We start from the raw sequence: 21,723 nt of genomic DNA on the forward strand, positions 1-21,723 counted from the left end.
ACTCTGCGCTCTGGCTTGGGAGCCAGTCATTTCCAGTTTCGCGCTTGCCATTTGGTCTCACCTCTCCCAGCCCCATCACCAAATGCAATGCAGTAGTAGAGTAGTCTCACTTCCCCACCAAGAGTATCAGACCTCAGGCAGCAAATTTCTCCTTCTCTACACAGCAAGAGATTCCTTATTGTAGTTCCTTTAGGCAGGATGCACATGAGGATTCTTCAATGGATGCTGATACACAGTCAAGACCTAACACTTGGATGAGGCAGTGTTTCTAGTGTTGCAACACTTTCACAAGTCCTTACCTCAGGGACAGTGACATTTCAGACAGACAACATGTCAGTGGTCTGGTACATAAAACAATCAAGGGGAACCAGATCTTACCCTTATGCCAGAGAGGCCCCTCAGAATTTAGCAGAGCCATCCTGTTTTCCTCCTGTTCCACTAATTCCCAGGTTTTTAGCCAAACGCTAGACACAGACCCATAAATACTCAGCCCCCTTCTTGCCTCCGAAAAATCTGGTTTCCCTTCCTCAATCTCATCAAGTGGAAGAACCATGGATGCTGGACCCGAAGCCAGACCTTGTTGGACTAAAGGGGAGTTCCTCACACCACCTTTCCTCAAACTGACAGCTTGACTGCTTGCTGCTCCCCCTTTTTTATTAGCCAGGTGAGTTACTATCCCCTGCAGTACAGCAAATTATTGTATCTTCTCACAAACCATCTACAAGGAAATTGTACAACAGCAAATGGAACTGCTTTTGACTGGGCCTCCAAACAAGGTATAGATCCATTTTCATCCAGATAGAAACATCAATCAGTCGAACTACCTACCTTCTTAATCAGTCGAACTACTACCTTTTTTAAAACCATTCCAATAAGTTAGAATACACATTGCACAAGTTGGACCTTCACAGGCAACTAAGATTTTACTTACATAGGGCAAAAGAGTACAGAAAGTCAGATCAACTATTTGTCTCATATGCTGACCAAAGGAAAGGACAGAATGGCTCTCAGATTGCATACATTTTGTATATGGTGAATCAAACAGCAACTCCCTTTCAAACCCAGAGCTCATTCTACAAGGGCTTCGCTGCCCTTTCAGCCATACCGCTTGCCTTTAGATATCATTTGTGCAGCGCACTGGGGGCAAAACCACATACTTTTATCACCCACTATAAACTAGACAAAAGCTCCAGGGACAGTTCCACTGTACTCAGGAATGTTCTCCCTTGAGCCAAGATTGAACAATTTCACATTAAGAAGTTATGTTCTTACCATAAGAATTGTTCATCTCGCTTTTGTTCTTACCCTCCATCCCCCTCTTTATGTCTCTGGGAGAAACGGTTTCAACTGAATTCCTTTTCAGCCTTTTCTAGATATGGTTAGCATATTATTGTACATTAGTAATGGCATCTTTTCTCCTCTATTTAACAGTAGAGTTCCAGACACTGTGTAGTATCTGTTTATAAGTGTTCTAGACACAGTTCTAAAAGGGATTCTTCTGGTATAGCAAACTAGATCTGAGGGTTAGCACCTGAGGATCATGGGATATTACTGTGCCTCGAGCTTTCTGATGCGATCGAGCTAGTGTGTAAGAACAAAGGCATGATGAACAATTCACATGGAACGTTATGGTAAGAACATAACTTCTTATTGTCGGTACAACTTTAAAAAAAAAATAAAAAATGTCTCTTTTTTTCCATTGCTTCTTGTGTGTGTGTGATTAAGTTTGTGTCAGTGCGTGTGCCTTCTAGAGTATTTTTTGAAAGATGGCAGAAAAGCGTAAAGGAACTACTGGTTTCAAGCAGTGTGAGGAATGTGGCAGAAAGATGCCCAATTAGGATGGACATCTTTCTTGTGTGTATGATTTGGGGGTGCCACATTTAGAAATTCAACCACTGTGTGAACTCTGCAAGGGTTTCAGTGCTCGAACACATAGAGAGGTGCAACAAACCTATCCTCAAGGGGCTGTTAAAATGTCCTTTTAGCAAGGCTTTATCTGAGGCAGAGACATCTAAGTCTCCCAAAAAAGAGTAAAAAAAAAAAAGAGTCACTCTGTTTTATCATCTCCTAAAACTCCTGAGTCTAAATCTACTAAGGACCAGGTCCCAACACATCCCTCGGAGCCAAGGCCTAAAATATCAAAATCACCACCCAGTGCTGTTCTGGCACCGAAGCCTGTAACTTCCCCCACGGTACCGACAAGCATTGAACTTACAGAAGTCACTACAGCACCGACCCTTTCATCGGTACCAATGACCCTCATGGCACCAATAATAGTTTCCCCCATACTGGTTACTTTCTCCCCAGCAAAAAAATTATTGGTCAGCCGACCATGGTGCTGAAGGTTTAGAGTATACCCAGGACTAGGTACTCCCCATCTGTAGCCACCTTCTTGGGTCATCAATTAAGCCCATTCATTGAAAGACCAGAACAGCCCTCTGGGATGTTCATCCATTCCACCAGGAGTCTTTCAGAGCTTGATGTAGTCAGATTAGTAGACCAGCTTTTGGCAGCCAGATGTCTTACTGCCCCATCTAGGACCCTGCTCCCATCCGGAGCCGAGGTTTACTCTCCAAGGACTCCTACTTATGTTCCTCCTTCAACCTGTCCACAGGTCTTGGAGCCCTTAATTTTAACATTTCCAGTGCCAACTACTTTGGTGCCGATGGTGGACCTCACCTCGGCTCTGAAACTGACTCTGTGGTTGGCGGCTCTGGCATTGCCGGCCCACCCACAGGACTGTGATTTACCGGCTCTAGGATCCCTGGATCGGCTCCAGTTTTTTCCACGGTGCCATCTACAATTCCTGGTGCCCTGGCAGTTTCAAGTACTCTCAAGGCTGTTACTCTGGAGGTGGGCTCTTTGGCTCGGGGTGTGACCACAGTTCTGAGGTTCTCTTTCTCAATTACAGGCTCCCATCCCTCTTCGGGCGGCCTACCTTCCAAATTATGGAGAGAGCTGTGGCCTCTGCAGGCTCACAGCTGGCACCATCCCCATCGGAGTGTCACATCTACTGTCACATTCTGCTACACTAGGGCAGCAGGCACAACAGCAGCCAGACACCTTGTTGGAGGGTCCCCTCTCTTCGGAGTCCTCCTTGGACTCCCCCCCCCCCGAGGAACCACCCCGTAAGAGAATGTGCAAGAGGAAGCACCTGGATTTTCCAGAAGAATTGGTCATGGAGGATACAGATTATGATGAATAGGAAGGGTCCCGTCAATCACCCCCTGAAGATGTCTCCTTTGGAGACATCCTGGAAATTTTAAAACAGAAGGGTGATTGGTAGTCCACAAACCCATCCTCCAAGGAATCTGTTTTCTTGCAAGCTTTTTGTGTTTGCCCTTCTACTTCTTTGGTGACCCCATCTGCCGATGAACTGGTCAAACTCATCGTGCAGCATGCGTGGAAGACGCCTGATACTACTGAGCCAATTCCCCAGAGACTGGACAAAATTATTTCTGCACCCGAGGATCAGCCTCACTGGTCAAAAGGTCTAGCATTAGATGCCATGGTGCTGGCTGCTGCCACAAAGAAGGAACTCACTGAGGAGAGTCCAACTGTCCATCTTCCTAACAGAGAGTCCAGGACAATGAACAGATTTGGGAAGCGGGTCTTTGCTTCATCGACCTTCATCGTACAGTCCTTGAATTTTTCTGGCACATTTTAAACAACTCCAAGGGGATCTGATAACCAAGCTTTCAGAAACCTTAGAAGGAGCAGTGTCTAAGGTTCATGATTAGGCACCCTAGAGTCCAACTACAACTTGTCCATGCTGCTTATTGCACATGCAACCAAAGGGACTTCTAGGGCAGCGGGTACAGACATTGCCATTAGGCATCACGCCTGGATGCGCTTGCATGACTTTGTGGATCCCTTCAAGTCTTCCTTTATCAACGTTTCCAGTGATCCTTCATCCCTTTTTGGCCCAAAAATCAGACACATTAGCTAGGTGTTTGAAGGATGGAAAGACCCTTTCTGCTGTGGGCGTTTGTTTTTCCACTCCTCAACGATCTTATTCCAGGAATCAGAGGAGTGGAAAGATGTGGTTCAGAAAGTCCCAGGGGCTTTTTCAGGACACATGTGATGAGGATTCCTCCCAGGGCAGAGGGAGGAATGCTTTTGGAAGATGCCCCTCCCGTGTCAGAGGGGGCATAACCAGGGTTCCAGGGATTTTTTTCTCTGGGCAACCCTACCAGCACCCCTGAGCAGTGGCCCGATTGCTTACTTCTGGAGGCAGTTGGGGAAAATTTTCTCTGCACCATGCAGCCTGGCACACAGTAACATCAGATTCTTGGGTGCAGACAATAATTACCAGAGGTTTGCCATATCCCCATCGATCTTTATCCCAGACCACTAAGACGAATCTCCAATGTTCCATCCAGTTAGAGGGATGTAGCAGCACTTGAAATCCAAAAGTTGCTTCAAAAGAGTCATCCAAACAGTCCCACTAGACCAACTGGGTTCCGGATTTTACTCGAGATTCTTTTTATTGCCAAAAAAGACAGGGGACTGGAGGCCAGTCTTAGACCTCAGTGCGTTGAACAAGTTAGTTCAACAAACAAAATTCCAGATGGTCAGGGTTCAGTCTATCCTTCCTTTTCCGGAGAAAGATGATTGGATGTGCTCTGCAGATCTTCTCGATGCATATTACCACATAAAAATGGACAAACACTCCAGAAGATACCTCCACTTCCATCTAGGAGCCAGTCATTACCAAGTTCATGCACTGCCCTTCGGTCTCACCAGAGCCCCCACAGGGTGTTCACCAAATGCATGGCAATGGTAGCAGCTCACTTAAGGTTACAAGGATTCTGGGTATGTCCATATTTAGATGACTGTCTCCTCACCGCCCCCACCAGGCATCTGCTGCTTTCCGCCTTGGACTCCATTCTAAGGCTTGCAGAGTTCTTGGGCATCTCTGTCAACAAAGAAAAGTCAAAGTTATCCCCCACACAGGACGCAGAATTCATCAGAGCAAGACTAAACACAAAATCCTGCATGGCTGCTCTTCCTCTTCACAGATTGGAACAGTTGAGGTTACAACTAAAAGTGATACTCTCTCAAGCAAAGTTCTGGCCTGCCAGGTCTTACAGCTCCTTGGGTCCATGGCAGCAGCAATCACCTTAGTTCCTCTCACAAGATAATATATGAGGTTACTTCATTGGCTTCTAGCATCACAGTGGTCAGTGTTAACTCATCCAATGTCCCATCCAGTTTGAATAACCAATCGACGCAAGCAGGACTTAAATTAGTGGATGAAGCCAGGAGACAAATTTGGAGCCGCCCCTTTTCTCCCTCTCAGCCCAAGGCCATAGTGACCACGGATGCAAACCTGATAGGGTGGGCATTTTCAGGGAAAAACAGTCCAAGGCAGTTGGTCCCCTACAGAGGCCAGTTTGCATATCAACATCCTAGAACTGGGGGCAGTGCTGTTAGCATTGCAAGCTTCCAATCTGCCCTCCCTTCAGGGACAATTGCTGTTCAGTTGGACAGCATGTCAGTAGTCTGGTACATCAACAATCAAGGGAAAACCAGATCCTACCCCCTTTGTCGGGTAGCCCTAAGAGTTTGGCAGTGGGCAATCAACTCCAACCACTTTTTGATAGCAACACACATTCCGGGGAACTCAAACATGATTGTGGACAAACTTGAGTAGATGCATTCTCTTGCCTCACGAGTGGTCTCTCAATCCCATTGTCACAGCAAAGATTTTTTGTTGATGTAGTCAGCTGTGCTGTGATCCATTTGCCTCTCCCACAAACCACAAATGCAGCAGCTACTTTGCCCTCATCCCCCCTTAGGGGGAGTCCCCGAGAGATGCTCTTCTCCATGATTGGCCCCTGGGACTTCTTCATTCCTTTCCACCAATCCCTGTAATTCCCCAATTTCTAAAGAAGGCCCAAAGATTGAGAAGCAAAGTGATTCTCATTGCACATTATTGGCTCCGTCAAGTCTGGTTTCCCTTTCTTTGGCCTCACTTAATTTACTGCCCGTGGATTCTGGATCCAATTCCAGATGTGTTGTCTCATTCACAGGGCCTAGTCCATCCCAACCTACAAAATCTCAAGCTGACAGCTTGGTTTCACCACTTTAGTAATTGCCAGGTGAAATAAATTATCTTCCCCAAAAAAGACTTGGCTTCACATAAACCTTCCACCAGAAAACTTTATCATAGCAAATGGAAGAGATTTGCGCTTTGGTCTGATGAAAAGGGTGTTGATTCTTTTTCAGCCTCCATTGGCAAGGTCTTGGAATATTTATCCAACTTATTCCAATTAGGAGCCTCTACTTCTTCTGCTAGAGTTCATATAGCTGCCATTTTAAACTTTCATATTGGTTTCAGTGACCTTTCTTTGATGTTCCACCGTCTTTGCAAAACCTTTTTGAAGGGCGCTTTACATTTGAAACTGCCTTTCAAAGAGCCCATTGCATCTTGGAGCCTAACATTGGTCTTGCAAAGTTTGGTCATTCAGCCTTTTGAGCCATCAGCCACTTGTGATTTCAAATTCTTATCTTGGAAAACGTTATTCCTAGTAGCTATCATGTCGGCCAAGAGAATCTCAGAATTGCAGGCTCTGTGTAAGATACCTGTATATAATTTTTCACAAAGAGAGCATCACTCAGGACTAATCCTTCTGTTTTTCCTAAAGTTGTGTCAGTTATTAATATAAATCAGCACTTTGATCTACCAGTTTTCTTTTCCCAAAATTTTCAAACAAGGGAGAATATTTACATTTGTTGGATCTACACAGACAGTTGCATTTTTTTCCTTGGATAGAATGAAAATTTTCAGAAAATCGGACCAATTGTTCCAATATTTTTCGGGTCCTAGATTGGGCAAGTCAGTTTCAAAAGTTACATTGTCAAAATGGTTGAGAGATTGCATCACTTTTATTTACCAACAGAATAAGATGGACTTATCAACAAAAGTTAGGGCACATTCTACCACATCAGTTTACACTTTAGTAGCCTTTCATTCCAGAGCTTCTATGGATGACATATGTGCAGCTGCAACTTGGGCTACTCCCCATACCTTTATTACTCATTACAAATTGGACACTGTCTCCAGGGGAAAAGCATCCTTTGGCTCTATGGTACTCAGGAATATCCTTCCCTAGGGCCTCCAAAGGTCTAAAGTAGCTAGGGACTCTGTCCTAACAGTCAAGAATGAATGAAGATTGACAACGTCAGATAAAGAAGTTATGTTTTTACCATAACGTTCCATCTGTGTTATCGATCTTCATTCATTCTTGACATCACACCCACCTTCCCCCTCCTAAGACTCCTGGGGGTTCGGAACTAGTCCTGGGATCCTGGTAAGGTTGTTGCTCAGACAAAGCTTCCATCCTTTTTATTTTCTATAGCAAACTTGATCTGAAGGGAAGAGGGGCACTGTGGATAGTCTTGGCTTGAGGGTTTCTGGCTGTTGTGAGCTTGTTATAACGGCTGAGTTGTTTCTGAGGGTTGGAACTGAGACCCAACAGTCAAGAGTGAATGAAGATCGACAACACAGATAACTTCTTTTTCAGATTTCTGTTTCAGCACTCTCTAGTTAAATTAATTACAGCAGTCATTGTTTCTCCTATTTCTAACACTGAAGTTAAAAAAAATGCGATTCCTTTCAGGCCTTCACCTGCAGGATCCTTAAAGTCATCCCAGAATCACCTCTTGCCCCACTGACCTAGCCTACAAGAAGATCATGGAGACAGTCATAGTTCAACAGAAAATGTCTCTTGCCTTTTTTTTCCTTAGTACCCGGTACACAAATGTATTTCATCTTTGACTTTATTTTTTTGCCGTGTCATCTTGGTTCTCCTCACTAGTCCTCATGGTGCTGCCAGTCCCAGTGAGGCCAGATTTTATTCTCCGGGTTCTGCTGTTGATATCAGATGTTTTGCTGCCTCAGTCTTGGAGCCAGAGCCTTTGTGGTTGCTGTGACTGTCCGTGGTTTTCACACTATTGTTACTGTCAAAATTTCCTTTGGCCCCAGGAGCTTGGGATTGGCCCATCATTTTTAGCATCAATTCCATTGGGGCTATTGCTGATGTCTTTAAGTTCAGCATTTGGAGTAAAAAAAAAATCTGTCAGTATTATACTTGTATCAACAATTGTATTGACATCACACTTTGAGAAATAGCATTTCTGTGCTTGAGTGTAGGTCTGGTACTTAGTCTTGCTGACTGTAATGAAGTGATGTTGTCTTAAAGATCTGTTAGAGTGAGCAACTCTCACAGTTGTACTTTTGAATTTCAGACTTGTACTAAAGTTGTATGTGGTGTAGTGTATAGGAAGATTTTAAAAAGCAAATGTGTGTGTGTGTGTGTGTGTGTGTGTGTGTGTGTGTGTGTGTGTGTGTGTGTATAGAGAGAGAGGACATGCACAGACACATCTGTACATTAGAGAACTATTGATACATGTAGACATACATATGTAGCCACTTGTAACATATACATTCTCAAATGCTAGCACATGAGAGAAAATAGCTGCAAGCAGGTTTGATTTGATTAACTCTTTAACGCATTTACGCATTTACCTCCTTTTGTATGCTTCCATTTAGCAACCACGGCTCCTGTTGGTGTCCTTACAGGTTTGGGGGCCAGCTCACTCAACTATTAAAGTCTTTGTCTTTTGGCTTTTCATAGTCAGGGGTTGCCACAGTGGAACTCCCGTCTGCTAATGATTGGCAGTGGATTTTTATGGTGCCGAGTTGCCTGCACGACGCCCAACCTTCAAAGAAGGCACGCCCATTCACGCAGCACCTATCTGCATGTCTTTATACGTCACTCGACCATGGGGAGGATATGCAGACTCCACACAGAAGGTGCTCCAGCCGAGAATCGAACGGGAGAACCTCTTGAAGTGACTTACCAATTAATAATTGGCAGCATTAGAAAAAGCAACATGTATTGTAATGAAATTACACTAACATTGCTAATACAGGATGTCCTGCAGCCTGATATTAATCAGTGTTTGTTCATATTTTCATAACTGAGAGAGCTATATACTGAGTGGCAAAATGTCCTGGAGGCAGAGTGAATATGCACTATACTGGAGATATAGCTAATTATTCGCAAGCAGTTATGAAGGTTTGCAGTATTTCTGTATGTACATTATTTCCAAAACCAAAAGTGAGAGATATTCAATATTATTTATATTGGCAGTTGTGCAAATAAGCATAATTTGCCATATTCTGTTATATCTCAACAAGCAAATATTCATAAAGGAAATTCTTGCAGTCAGTTGAAAGCTCAAGTCTGTCTGAACAAAAAAGAGCTGTAGCTAGGTCATCTAGCAGTTACCCAAACTTGCGCCAACCCAAGTTGAGGACCAGAAAAAAAACAAACAAAAAAAAAAAACAGACTGTTAGCTGTAACTGTAGAAACCTCTTTGCTACAGCCACTAACATGCTGAGCTCTTAACTAGAACATTGAATTCAGTGTTGACATTCATTTAAGAGTCCCAGTATCATTCAGCTTCTTAAATGAACTGCTTTTACTACATTTGTACCTCATCAGTAACTGACAATTGCACCTAGTTACAGCTTTAGGTTGTACAGTTACCAATATGTGAAAAGTTGTTTGCGAAACTTTAAACAAAAATATTTTTGTGAGTTTGTGTGCATTATGTAGCGCTGTTGCCTCACAGTAAGACGCTGTCCGGTTCGACTCTCAGCTAGAGCGTCTTCTGCGTGGAGACGTCCTTGAATGGGCGTACCTTCGTTGAAGGTTGTGCGTTAGGGCTAGCAACTCAGCACATAAAAATAAACTGCCAGTCATTAGCGGACCGGAGTTCCACTGTGGTGACCCCTAACCGGGAAAAGCCGAAAGAAGAAGAAGATTACAGTATTGATGTAAAGTCTGTGAATGCATTGGCTGTTGTAAGACTACTGATAATGTTGCTGTTTGTACCTTTTTAATAGAATCCCCTGTTCAGAAGATATTTACATTTATTTGGCTCATGACTTTTATCTTGATTCTTCAGAACAAGCTCTGGACGTAAGGATATGTGCAGGCTGCTAGAGGTGTGACAGTCTACCACTTAGAGATGTTAACTTGAGTTGCCATAGAAGTTGCCATGTTAGACTCTCCATAGTTGAGAGTTTTGGGTTATACTTAGAGAGGTGTAAAGGGAAGTTGAAACATATCTAAAGGGCAGACAGTAGAAGCTAATTGTCTTTGTGTGTAACTGTGGTTATTGGGAAATATTGCTGAAACTAAACAGGTGTAGTGTATGGCAGTATTAATCTACACTTTATTGTAAATGATTTGTAAGAAAGGGATTTTAAGAAAGTTAAATGAGAGCTGATGGTGTAAGGTAAAAGAGAAGGGGATAGTGTTGGGATGTTATAGGATCTTGTCTTGGTAGATTTTTGAGGGGTTGGCTAGCTGTCTTTGAAGAGATTTTCATTATGACACACAGATTATTTTGTAATGGCAAAGTTGCAGCATGTTTGTTTTCTGTCCAGTACTTCAGGCTTTATTTAATGCGATTTATAGATCCTGAAGTGCATTTTTTTCTTTTTTATTGCAAGAGCCCTATTGTGTATAGGGCATCCCAATGCTTTTTATTGGTTCTGGTATGGTTAAGATAGTAGTCTGTTTGGAGTTTACAGTTTATAGATGAGGTTAATGATGGACATACATTTGTGAGTTAAAGTGGATTTATGATTGTTTGATTTTGTTTTGTACCTTTAGTCATCTAAGTGCTTTCAGGTTAGACAGTGATAGATCTTACATGATAAATTAATAGCAGAATGAGTCATACTTTTTATGCTGATGTGATCTTTTCCACAGTTAGGTAAGAATAAAGGAGCCAAGTATGGTGGGTGATTGCAGTTTAGTGACAGTTATTTATGGCTATATAGTTATTTATGGCTATATCTTTTAGTATCATTACCTTTTCATTCTTCCTAGAGGGTGGTGAGAAAATGTAACTTTGTTTAGAGAAGTACAGGCTAACATCCATGTAGATGCAGAGGTATTTGAGTTTCTGCACGCATTCTGTTGGAGAACATTTGCAAAATTACTGTTAGGGCTTTGTGTGAATTGGAGCTGTTGGATGAGAGCGAAAAAAATCATAACTTTTTCAGAGGTGTTTAGTTGGCCAGTGGTACAGTGCCACCGTTGTGGGATACAGAAAGCATCCTGTAGTACTTGAATGTCCCTGAATGACAGTGGTCCAGTGCCACGGTTATGGGATGCGGAAAACATCCTGTAGTGCTTGAGAATGTCCCTGAATGACAGTGGTACAGGGCTACTGTTATGGGATGCGGAAAGCATCCTGTAGTGCTTTAGAATTTCCCTGAATGACAGTGGTACAGGGCCACTGTTACGGGATGCTGAAACATCCTGTAGTGCTTGAGAATGTCCCTGAATGAGTACAGTATCTTAAAGCATCAGCGTGTTGTAGTTCTTTAACACATTTACAGATGTACTGCATGTTTTCGGTGAGTAATTTAAGTTAGAGGTGGCCAAGAAACAGTATGGATTTTTGTGAAGAATAAAAATATGCTTTCACCTGACAGGTCTGAGAGACAGCCTTAGAACTAGTTAAGCTTGTGTTCTTCAGACTCTGAGTCCATACAGTATTGTGAGATGCAGTGCTCTAGGAAGTAGCTAATTATTGGACTTATGCCTGATACATTCTGTTATAATGACTAGTGCTTAGTATACTGTTTGATAAGTACAGCAGCCATGCCTACGAAAATGTAAGCATTAGAGCAGAAAGTTTATAGTTCTGATACTGATCGCTCTTTACGTAGAAGTACAATGGTGAGACTTTTCATTAGCTGAGAAACCACATTCTTTGTGATGTATCATACAAGTAATGTATTTATTCATAGCTTTGGCAGTTATGTAGCCTTTTCCTGATGGTGGTACTCCTTTTATTTAATAATTTATTAACTGTTAAGTACTGCTTCTCCAGTTTTAAACTTGCATCTTCATATGATGGATATACAAGTTGCTTTGTATTTATAGCACCTTCCACCAGTGAATAGTTTGCCTCCCTGTTTCTTATTGTATTGTACAACCTTGCACGATCCTGAAGTGAGTGTGTGTGTGTGTGTGTGTGTGTGTGTGTGTGTGTGTGTGTGTGTGTGTGTGTGTGTTTGTGTGCATTTTTGGAAGATGCTGCATTCTTGAATTTCCAGTATAACAGTTTGTATGTGACTTAGATGAAATCATTCAAGGCAAAAACCCTAAGCTGTGCCTTTTCTTGAGTGTATGTAAATTTAATTAGGGAATGTGGAAGGCCAGGTAGCATGACAAGTTGAAAACTTTATAGATTTGACTGCAGTGTTGGACCTGTAGAAATTTCAAAAAGATTCCAGTGAATATGAAGAGCGTTATTCAACATAGCATCTGTACCGGGTTTCTTTTAAACGTTTGCATAAATTTGGAGTAAAAAGGCTTAGGAAAGTTATACTTGCCTCCTGACCAGTTTGTAGGGCCCAGTTTTCAATCCTGGAATTCAGGTTATGCCATTTTGGAGTATGCGTTTTGCCTCCCCCCAAAAAAAAAAAATACATGCATGCATTTTCTTTGGTTAGTTTAATTATACATAAATATGTGTCTGTGTGTGTAATACAGATTTCCCTCTATAGATATATAGATAAATATAATTTATGTCAACTAAGAAAAATGCAGTAAGTAAATAACCATAAATAAAGCACTGAAATATATTTGTTAAAGACCTATATGCTGAATGTGTTGCATTTTGGTGAGTGTTGGAATTTAATAAAGATCTGAATTCCAAATGCAGGTAATTTCATTCTTTGCCATTTTTACTCCTGATTTTAAATAACTGCGTTATGCATGCGGTGTGGTGATTTTGCTCCAGTATTCAGTGGCGAGAGACTAACAAGCACTCCCCCTCCCCCCACTTAAGTTGCCAAGGATGGGTCCCATTCTAGACAGTAAATCTGCCAGTACTACTGACCAGCAAATGACAGCAGCAGAGTAAAAGATTATTTCCACCTGCTGTCCATCTGTAATATGTCCTGACTTTCTGATATAAACTTATAAAATTACTATAATAACATGATACGCATTCGTCTTTATTTTCTGAAGGATATGAAGTCTGAATCCTAACTGCATGTCATTATTTATGGTCTTCAGTCCTCAGCAGTTTGTCCAAAAACCACAGAGTTTATGAAAATGTAGAAGGCAAATATCTGGGCATTCTGTGAAAATCAGGAAAATTGAGAGACATGGAAGGTGAGTGTAAACGTAAAGGGCTGAGTTGCACTGCTTTCTGACAGTGCTCACAAAGTGCTTTAAGACTTTGACATGCTTGGCTTTTTTTGTTTGCTTTTTGTTTTTGTTTTTCCTGTTACTAGTAGTAAATGACATGGAGCAGATAAAGCTCCATGCAGCACAAAGTATTTTGATTGAGTTGCAGACTCTAACCTAATATTATGTCTTCGTGACATGCTAAGATTCACCTCTCAGGCTTTGCTGTTTAGGTGGTTTTTGGTATCCATGTCCTGAGCACCTAGTAAGTCTGTTAGAATCAGCAACCAGCTCATAATCCTTTATTATTCTAGCTGAAGAGAACAGGTTTATCTCCTGGACTAATTGGCACAGATTAAAGCTTTGGACTGGAAAAACACATTTCAAGCTGGAGCTATAAATTTCATGTTTGGTTTTCCATAAAATTGTCTTAATAAAAGTGCGAACAGAAGACTATATTTCCACAGTTAAATTTATCCTTGCTGCTCTATTTATTTAAATAGTTTTATATTGACTGTACTTTCCAAAACTGGTGCAGCTTGTCAAATAAACATATTGAATTTCTAACACCGATGGTGTAAACAATCTGTTTTTTTTATATGCATGCAGTTAAAACAGCATAAAAATGCTAGTCTTCCTCTTATTTCTGCAGTTGATTTGATTTAAACCTCATATTGTAATATTTGACAAGGTAGAGAACAAATATTCACTTAGAGTTAATGTACTTAGGATTTATTTTAACGACATACAAAAACACTAACAATACTGTATCATTACATAATCATGGCTGCAGAGGTCTGGGTGTGGTTCTTCATTAGAAAAAATACATAGAGAGGTGTGAAGTCCTTTTTCTGCTTATAGATTACTTCAAGGGTATTGCGTACTACAGGCTTAGTAAGGTGACACACAGAAATTCAGTGATTGCTGTAGAAAGTCGGGTGGACTGGTTCTGGAAAGCATAGTGAGGGAAAAGGCCTGGAAATGTGTTAGAGAGAACATAAACAACACATTGTAAAATAATTGTCGAAAAATAAGGTGTCTGTAGATGTGTAACAGTTAAGCAGAATGACAGGGTAATCGTTATGTTGTGCAGCCCCACTCACCCATTCCATTCTTCTTGTGAGATCCAAACAGTGGTCGAAGTAAACCAAAAAGTTACTACTTAGAACAATGCACATAGAAGAGTTGGGGGCACGACATTTGAAAATGCTGTATGACTAAATTTAATTACCCTTGAGGTAAAATGAAGGAAATTAGTATCTTTTTTTAAGACAGGAGATGTCTGCTTTAACTGTAAACCAGAAGTGGAGTTCAGTGTAAGAAATATGGCTGTCGTTTTTTTCCAGAAAGAAAAGTAAATAAATGGAAGAAGACAGTGGCTGAAGGTAAAAGTCATGTTAAAGAATATATGCAGGCATGGGAAGGGCTAAGAAATGATGAAAATTAAAAAAGAAACTTGGTGGGCCAGTATTAGAGCAGAAAACAAAGTGACCGTTAAGGTGGATGCTTGGGATTTTGGTAGGGGAATGAGGCTGGATAGCATAGTATTGTATGTGCCATCATTCATTTCATACTTGAGTCTTGTCTCATGATATTTCTGAATTCTCCTAACGTGTCCCACACATGTTCTCAAGTGAAGCTATTAGTATAAATTGTGAGTCAAAGAAAGTGAGTGCTAGTTATAGAGCCCTGTACTGGACAAACAGGGTAAATGTAATTTTGTTTTTATACAGTTAACCTTCATTGTTATCCTTTGTCTGATTTTTTTTTTTTTTTTTTAAACAGAGATTCAGTTGAAATGGGAGACTGAAAGGGAAGAAAAGGTATTACTTAAGGAACAGCTTCAGGCCCTTGAGGTGAGTTTATTGGGGGTTCGTTATTTGTTGGGATGAAAGGTATGCTGTATTTTTCACTTCATGAAGCTAAACCACAGTTGTTATTACTGCTATTACTATTATTTTACATTTACAGTGATCTACAGCAAGTGAAGAGATGTGAGATTTCATGAAATTGGGAGGTCTTTCAAGCTTTGATGTTGATAATGGAACAAAATACTTTCTGTAGTTTTAAATTCATTAGAAACAGAAGCAGAAAGGTTTTTCCTGTTATTTCCTTAATATGGTACTTTCTTTCTCTAGTACATAGTTAATGACTTGAGCTTAATTATGTAAGCAGGGTTTTCCATACTTTTGAGTCTTTTAATCATGATTAATGTCTTTGGCTTGGGAATATTTACATGTAGACTTTGCCACATAACAGATGTAAGAGTCTTGATGTGCTGTTCAGTTAAAGCAGGTATTGATGAAGTTTGGTCTTCCTTCCCTTCCCAAAGGATTTGGCAGAACTTTGGTTTAAACCTTCTAAATCTTTTCACTGATTTAAGTCAGAATGATCAAGTAGCACAACATATGTTTCTCCTCTTCAAAATATTGTACACCAGGGACATTCACACCATTATCTCACATTTGCCTATAGCTGTGTGGATCTAGAACATCCAAAGTGGGTCCTGCCTTTGATGTTAACTGCATAGTCTGCTGTGTCCCTTTCTGTAGGTTAACTATTTTCTCAAAAACTCTTATCTTTCTCTGAGGGTATGTAGCATCATAAGATGTTGTATTAAGTAATGGAGTGCAGGGGGCGGGGAGATTGTGAGCTTGTCCTCTGCTTTACTGAGGGTCACTGTTCTTTATGGCCAGTTTTCATTAAAAGAATTAATTGGCAGACCACGATTTCAAGTGGAGTACTATGTGTGTAGTAATTAAGCCCTTAAAGACAATTGCTATGGCTCTAAAGGATATTGGCTTAGCCTTTTCTTGGTTTAGAAATCCAGTATACCCTTCTGACACTTATTTTAGGTGATTTCCAAAGCCTACCACAAAGATTACAAAGTAGTAGGTCTTATATAAATGTTAGTTTTCTTGTCACTTCCCCTCACAAAGAAAATAACAGAAGATACTGCAGGTTGCTCTGCCTTTTACGGCTGACTTTCTGTCTGATGTCCTCAGCTTTCTGAGGTAATCCACACCTCTCTGAAGATCTGTTGACTGTTCTTGAATTCTAGCTAGAAGACAGACATCCACCTATGGAAGAAATCACATATATAGTTAATACTGCATCAATGGACCTATTATTCAAATATCTGTAGTTGTGGTGAATACCTTCTCAAAGCTGTTCTTTTCACTTGGCAATGACTATGGACAATCCTTCACAAAAGACAATAAAAAACAGTTTGATCTAGCAAAACAGGATGACTGTCTGTACAACATAGAGTCATAGATTCATAGGTGCATAGGAGGTTACTAAGCTAATGGTCCTGTTGCCTTTACAAGCCTAGCCATGTAAAACAGCCTGTGTCCCAGCACCAACTACGCCTGTCCATGAGGGACATAGGTGCCACTCTGGGGTGAATTTACAGTCACCCATCCAATTGTCAGGGTTGCACTTGGCATCACTGAGGAGCTCTTTCTCTCATAAAATGGGAGCTTATTCCAGAGGAGTGGCAGTCTCTGGGAGATGTATCTGTCTGTCCAACATATTTTGTTAATGTCACTGGCTAAGTTGAGATCCCTGGAGTGAATGACTCTTGTCCCATTTCATTTGCAGATGTACATTTTCATTAGGGCATAGTCAGAGACTGCTCTGTAGACCAGGCACGGGTCGCCTCTCAGCAGCCTGTATGATGTGGAGTACAGCGACTGGGCTTTCAGTCTTTTCATGTAAGTCATGATGTTCTTCGTGTTTCACTGTTGCAGTCATCACATTTGGGTTATCCCTGCTGGGTTAGCCCTCGGCCGGTCTGAATACCATAGACTTAGTATTTCTGCGTCGGTTGCTGTCGCCTGAAGACTAATGTCAAGTCATCAGTGTTATAAAGGAAGGCAGCCGACGCCATTACATCAGTCTTACTTGCCAGGGAGCCCGAAGCAGAAGCAGTTCGCATGAGTGCTGGTCAGCCACTACCTGGGTTTCGTTTCCGAATTGAAGTTGAAGTTTTCGAAAGCTAAGTACCCTGTTAGGGATCCTTGTTTCTTGCATTAACCGATGTCAGAAAAAGTTAATAATTGTCTCACCTGTGGAAAGCAAATACCACACTGGGACTTCCACTCTAGGCTCAGACCACAACGTACCTCGTTGTCGCTTCTGTGCTTTAACACCAGAACTATTCATTGTTGGGCCCTTATTGTAACCAGATATTTCCATTTACGGTCCTCTAATTCCGATATGGCTTCCGTTAGCCATGTGACAGCAGACCTTCTGAAAAAACGTAAAGATAAAGACAGAGACAGACCGCACAGGACTAAATGTTCCGACGACACTAATGCCAAGCTGGTCATCAGTCCTCTGGAACTCAGTGAGATGCTTTCGCAGCCCCTGATGCCTGCTTCAGTCACTTCGCAGTCCCCTGCTGAGACCCTTTCAGAGTCTGGTATGCTGCAGAACTCTTCTTCGTCTAAGGATCCTGCTATCGTCTCTACCTTGGATGGGTCCGGAGCCGCTGTGCAGACACCAGCTTCTGAGGAAGTCCTTTGCAACACCGAATCCAGACATAACCTGACGCCTTCTTCCACGTCGAACCATCCCCAAGAAAATGACTTCCAGCCATTCTTTGGCGCCTGCTCCCCTGCCACTGTCACGAATGCTTAAAATGGCAGAAGACCTTATCATGCTGATTAGGGGAAGCCAAGTCACTCCCTCAAAAAGAAAAAGAGATCTGTCTCCAGAAGTTTTGTCTGAACAAGAGTCAGATGAATCTGATGCATCTAACTATGAAGACATGCAAGCTTCTCTGGATTCTGATGTAGAGGAATTTATTCCTTCAGCCTCTTCCCCAGAGGATTTTTCCTTTGGGGAAACCCTGCATACTTTGAGAGCATTTCAAATAGGAGAGTCAAGACTACCCACAGTCTAAAAAGAGACTCTGAGAGTTCCTGGGCCTTCCACAGCACAGGCCCCTAGCCATCCACCCCAGTTCTAGATGTGGTGGATGATGTCTTCCTTGAATCCAGCTTGACTCCAGATGCCCTCCCTCCTGCTTCCAGAAAGCCAGACAGGTACTACAGAGTCCCTGACTCTCACAAATGTCTCCTTAAAAACCAAACCGTGGACCCTGACGTCATTACTCAAGGCCCAAAAGGGGTTAAAGCTACCTCAGCTAAGAACCCCACCCCCTGAGACAGGGATTCCAGAGCACTGGACAGATGGGGTATAAAACGTATACACCTGAGCTACTCTTGTTATCAGGGCACTAAATTGTCAGTTCCATATGCTTAAATATCAGCAACATACCTTGGAACTCCTTAAGCAAAACATTTCCTCCTTTCCTGCATGGGCAGAATCTAAGGATTTACAGGATTAATGCACTCCACTGGTCAAGTCACTAAACACACTTTGCACTGTGGTTTTGATGCCATAGAAGCTTCTTGCAGGGCAACAGTCACTGAATCTGTTATTAGAAGACATGCATGGCTTAAGGAACAACCCCCGCCAGACCATGTCAAATCAAAATTGTTGAATGCACCCTTGCACAAAGATAACTTATTTGGTACTAAAGCAGAAGAGGTGATAAAAAGATGGAAGAAAAAGCAAAATCTATGCAGACAGTTAAACATTTCTTACAGGTACAGTCCCCTAGGTTCAGCAGGCATTTACCCTTCCTAGCACTGGTCCTTTCGTGCACCTAGTAAACAGGGCCAGCCTAGGCCCCGAGGATACAGACCTCCAAGACAGCAGTTCCACGGGTTGCAGAGATCTAAGCAGTGGACTGCCTCCAATCCAAAACCAGGGAGTTCTAAGCCACCCCCTTATGGTAAAAACTCACAATGACTCATCCCCTCCCTATCCCGCCTCTGCCCACCATTACATACTCCTAGGAGGAAAACTCTCCTTTCACTCAAGCACCTGGGCCACCGTTACCAAGGACCAATGGGTTCTGAACATTGTGTCTCAAGGGTACAAATTCTCCTTCCACACCCATCCAACCTCAAAAGGATTCCCAGATCTACCACCAAATCATTGGGCAGAGGCTCAAAAGCAAATCCATTCCCTACTTTCCTTGGGAACAGTAGAACACGTTCCTGCAGAGCAGATAGGCCAAAGTTTCTACTCCAGACTTTTTCTGGTACCTAGAAAAGAGGGCACTTGTTGCCCTATCCTTGATCTATCCATTCTAAACACCTTCCTTCTAATCCCAAAATTCAAAATGCTCACCGTCCAGCAGCTGCTACCGATGCTGTCCAAGGATGCTTGTCACCCTGGACCTAAAAGAGGACTTGCCTCCACATTCCCATCAGGGAGTCCTGCAGAAAATATCTTCACTTCAGGGCAGGCTCTCAACACTTTATGTTCTCTGCACTTCCCTTTGGCTTACCTACTGCTCCCAGAGTTTTCACAAAATGCCTGGCTCCGGCCATTGCTTTTTGCAGACAAAGAAATATCCAAATTTACCCGTACTTAGATGACTACCTTATTCAGGCAGTCAGTCAGAAAAAGCTGCTGAAAGACCTGGCCTGTGTAAAGGACCTATTAACCTCCTTAGGGCACACAGTCAACGAAAAGAAATCCAAACAGGTACCCACCAAAAGGATAATCTTTCTTGGAGCAAGTCTGGACACAGCATCCCAGATGGCATGCCTAACACCAGAGAAACAAAGTTTCCTATCAGCTTACTTCTGTCAACTGGCCACCAGGTCCCAGCTTTCTGCAAGGTAAACCCTGCAAGCCCTGGGGTTCATGGCATCTTGCATACTCATTAAACTTCAGTGGTACCTAAAGTGCCTTTGGTGTCAACAGTCTCAAGATCTGGAAACTATTTTACCTATTATTCCTTGCCCGAGGGAGGAATTTTTTGGTGGGCAACATCCTGCTCCCACAACAAGGGACTGCCCTTCTCATCACAACCCACCACCCAGACCCTCACCACAGACAAATCAGGCTACACTTGGGGTGCACACCTGAACAAAGGGTGCATACAGGGCCAATGGAACCCCCAGCAACTCCCCCTGCACATCAGTCTAAAAGACATGATGGCTGTGCAGCACACCTTTATAGCTTTCAAACCCCTTCTCTCTCTCCAGGGGTTCTCCTGATCAAAACAGACACCACCACAGTGATGTAGTATATCAACAAACAGGGAGGGGCACACTCTTACACACTGTGCAGGCTGGCCATGACTCTTTAGTTCACAGCCTCTTCCATGCATCTACACCTGCTAGCACAATACCTGTTGGGCTCTCTCAACTCCCTGGCAGATCAATTAAGCAGAAAACTGTTGGACCCCCACGAGTGGCAGCTCAGCACAAATACCTTTTTACTAATAACTCAGAAATGGGGAACCTCGGAGGTCGACCTCTTCGCCTCCCACACCAACCATCAGCTCAGCAAATTCTGCATCAGGGAGCATCACTGCATGGCATGGAAAGTAGATGCTGTGTCCTTCCTTTGGGTAAACATTTCAGTCTATGTATTTCCTCCTGTACCTCTCATTCCCAAGGTACTGAACAAAGTAAGGAAGGAAAAACAAGGACTGTTCTCATAGCTCCAGACTGGCCCAGACAGCACTGGTACTCATTGCTGCGCAGCCTGTCCCCACTGCCCCCCTTGGGATCTTCCTCAGGTTCTCAACCTCCTAACCCAGAGGGAAGGGGAATTCATGCACCCCTAACTGCAGACACTCAGTTTGGCAGCTTGGCTTATAACCTGATCCCTGACCAATCTTCCCTCCTCAGTAAACAGGTTCTGAATGTTCTCTGAGAGGCCAAACGCTCTAGCACCAGAAAGTATTATGCAGATAAATGGAAAATGTTCTGCACCTGGAAACAGGCTAAGGGGCCCAATATGGCACAGCCCTCCATCCCTCTCATCCTGGATTACTTAGCTGAACTACTACACATTGGTCTCTCTTTCTCCTCTATAAAAATTCATGCCTCTGCTATTTCCACTCATTTTCCCACTGAGCAGCCTCTTTTTTTCACACCTTCTGATTAAGCAGTTCATCAGAGAGGCTAACAACTTGAGGCCCCCCAGAAGGGCACCAACACTGGCTTGGGACCTTAACTTTGTCTTGAAAAAGCTCATCCTACCTCCATTCGAACCAGCTTCTTCTGCAAAGTTAAAATTTCTCTTCTGGAAGACAGCCTTCCTTTTGGCCATCACTTCAGCCAGAAGAGTCTCTGAGCTGCAAGCACTCATGGCAGTGGAACCCTTCATCATCTTCCATGCAGACGGGGTATCCCTCAGAACTAATCCATCCTTCATGCCCAGGGTGGTGTCCAGTGTGGCTCTCAACCAATCTATCCATTTTCCCACCTTGTTTCCTAACCCTCAAAACAAGGGGGAAATGATTCTGCACTCTCTAGATGTGCATAGACAGCTCAGTTGCTATCTGGACAGGACTAAACCCTTCAGAAAATCTGATCAACTGCTGGTTAGCTTTGCTTCAGGAGCAGAGGGTAAAGCCATCTCCAAACAAACCATTTCCAAATGGGTAGCACAC

At 42.6% G+C, this 21,723-nt stretch overlaps 1 protein-coding gene across 3 annotated transcripts in view; it reads left to right on the forward strand.

The window, feature by feature from the left end:
• GRIPAP1 (GRIP1 associated protein 1) overlaps window positions 1-21,723 on the forward strand; it is a 2,851,684-nt gene that overhangs the window by 651,980 nt on the left and 2,177,981 nt on the right. For all 3 annotated transcript variants that reach the window (XM_044080007.1, XM_044080009.1, XM_044080008.1), the window contains exon 9: window positions 15,018-15,088. In XM_044080007.1, coding sequence (XP_043935942.1) covers window positions 15,018-15,088 — 71 coding nt within the window. The remainder of the gene's footprint in view (window positions 1-15,017; window positions 15,089-21,723) is intronic.

The sequence above is a fragment of the Protopterus annectens genome, chromosome 8.part0, assembly GCF_019279795.1.
Source record: "Protopterus annectens isolate FY-2018-M chromosome 8.part0, PAN1.0, whole genome shotgun sequence".
NCBI classification, from domain to species: domain Eukaryota; kingdom Metazoa; phylum Chordata; order Ceratodontiformes; family Protopteridae; genus Protopterus; species Protopterus annectens.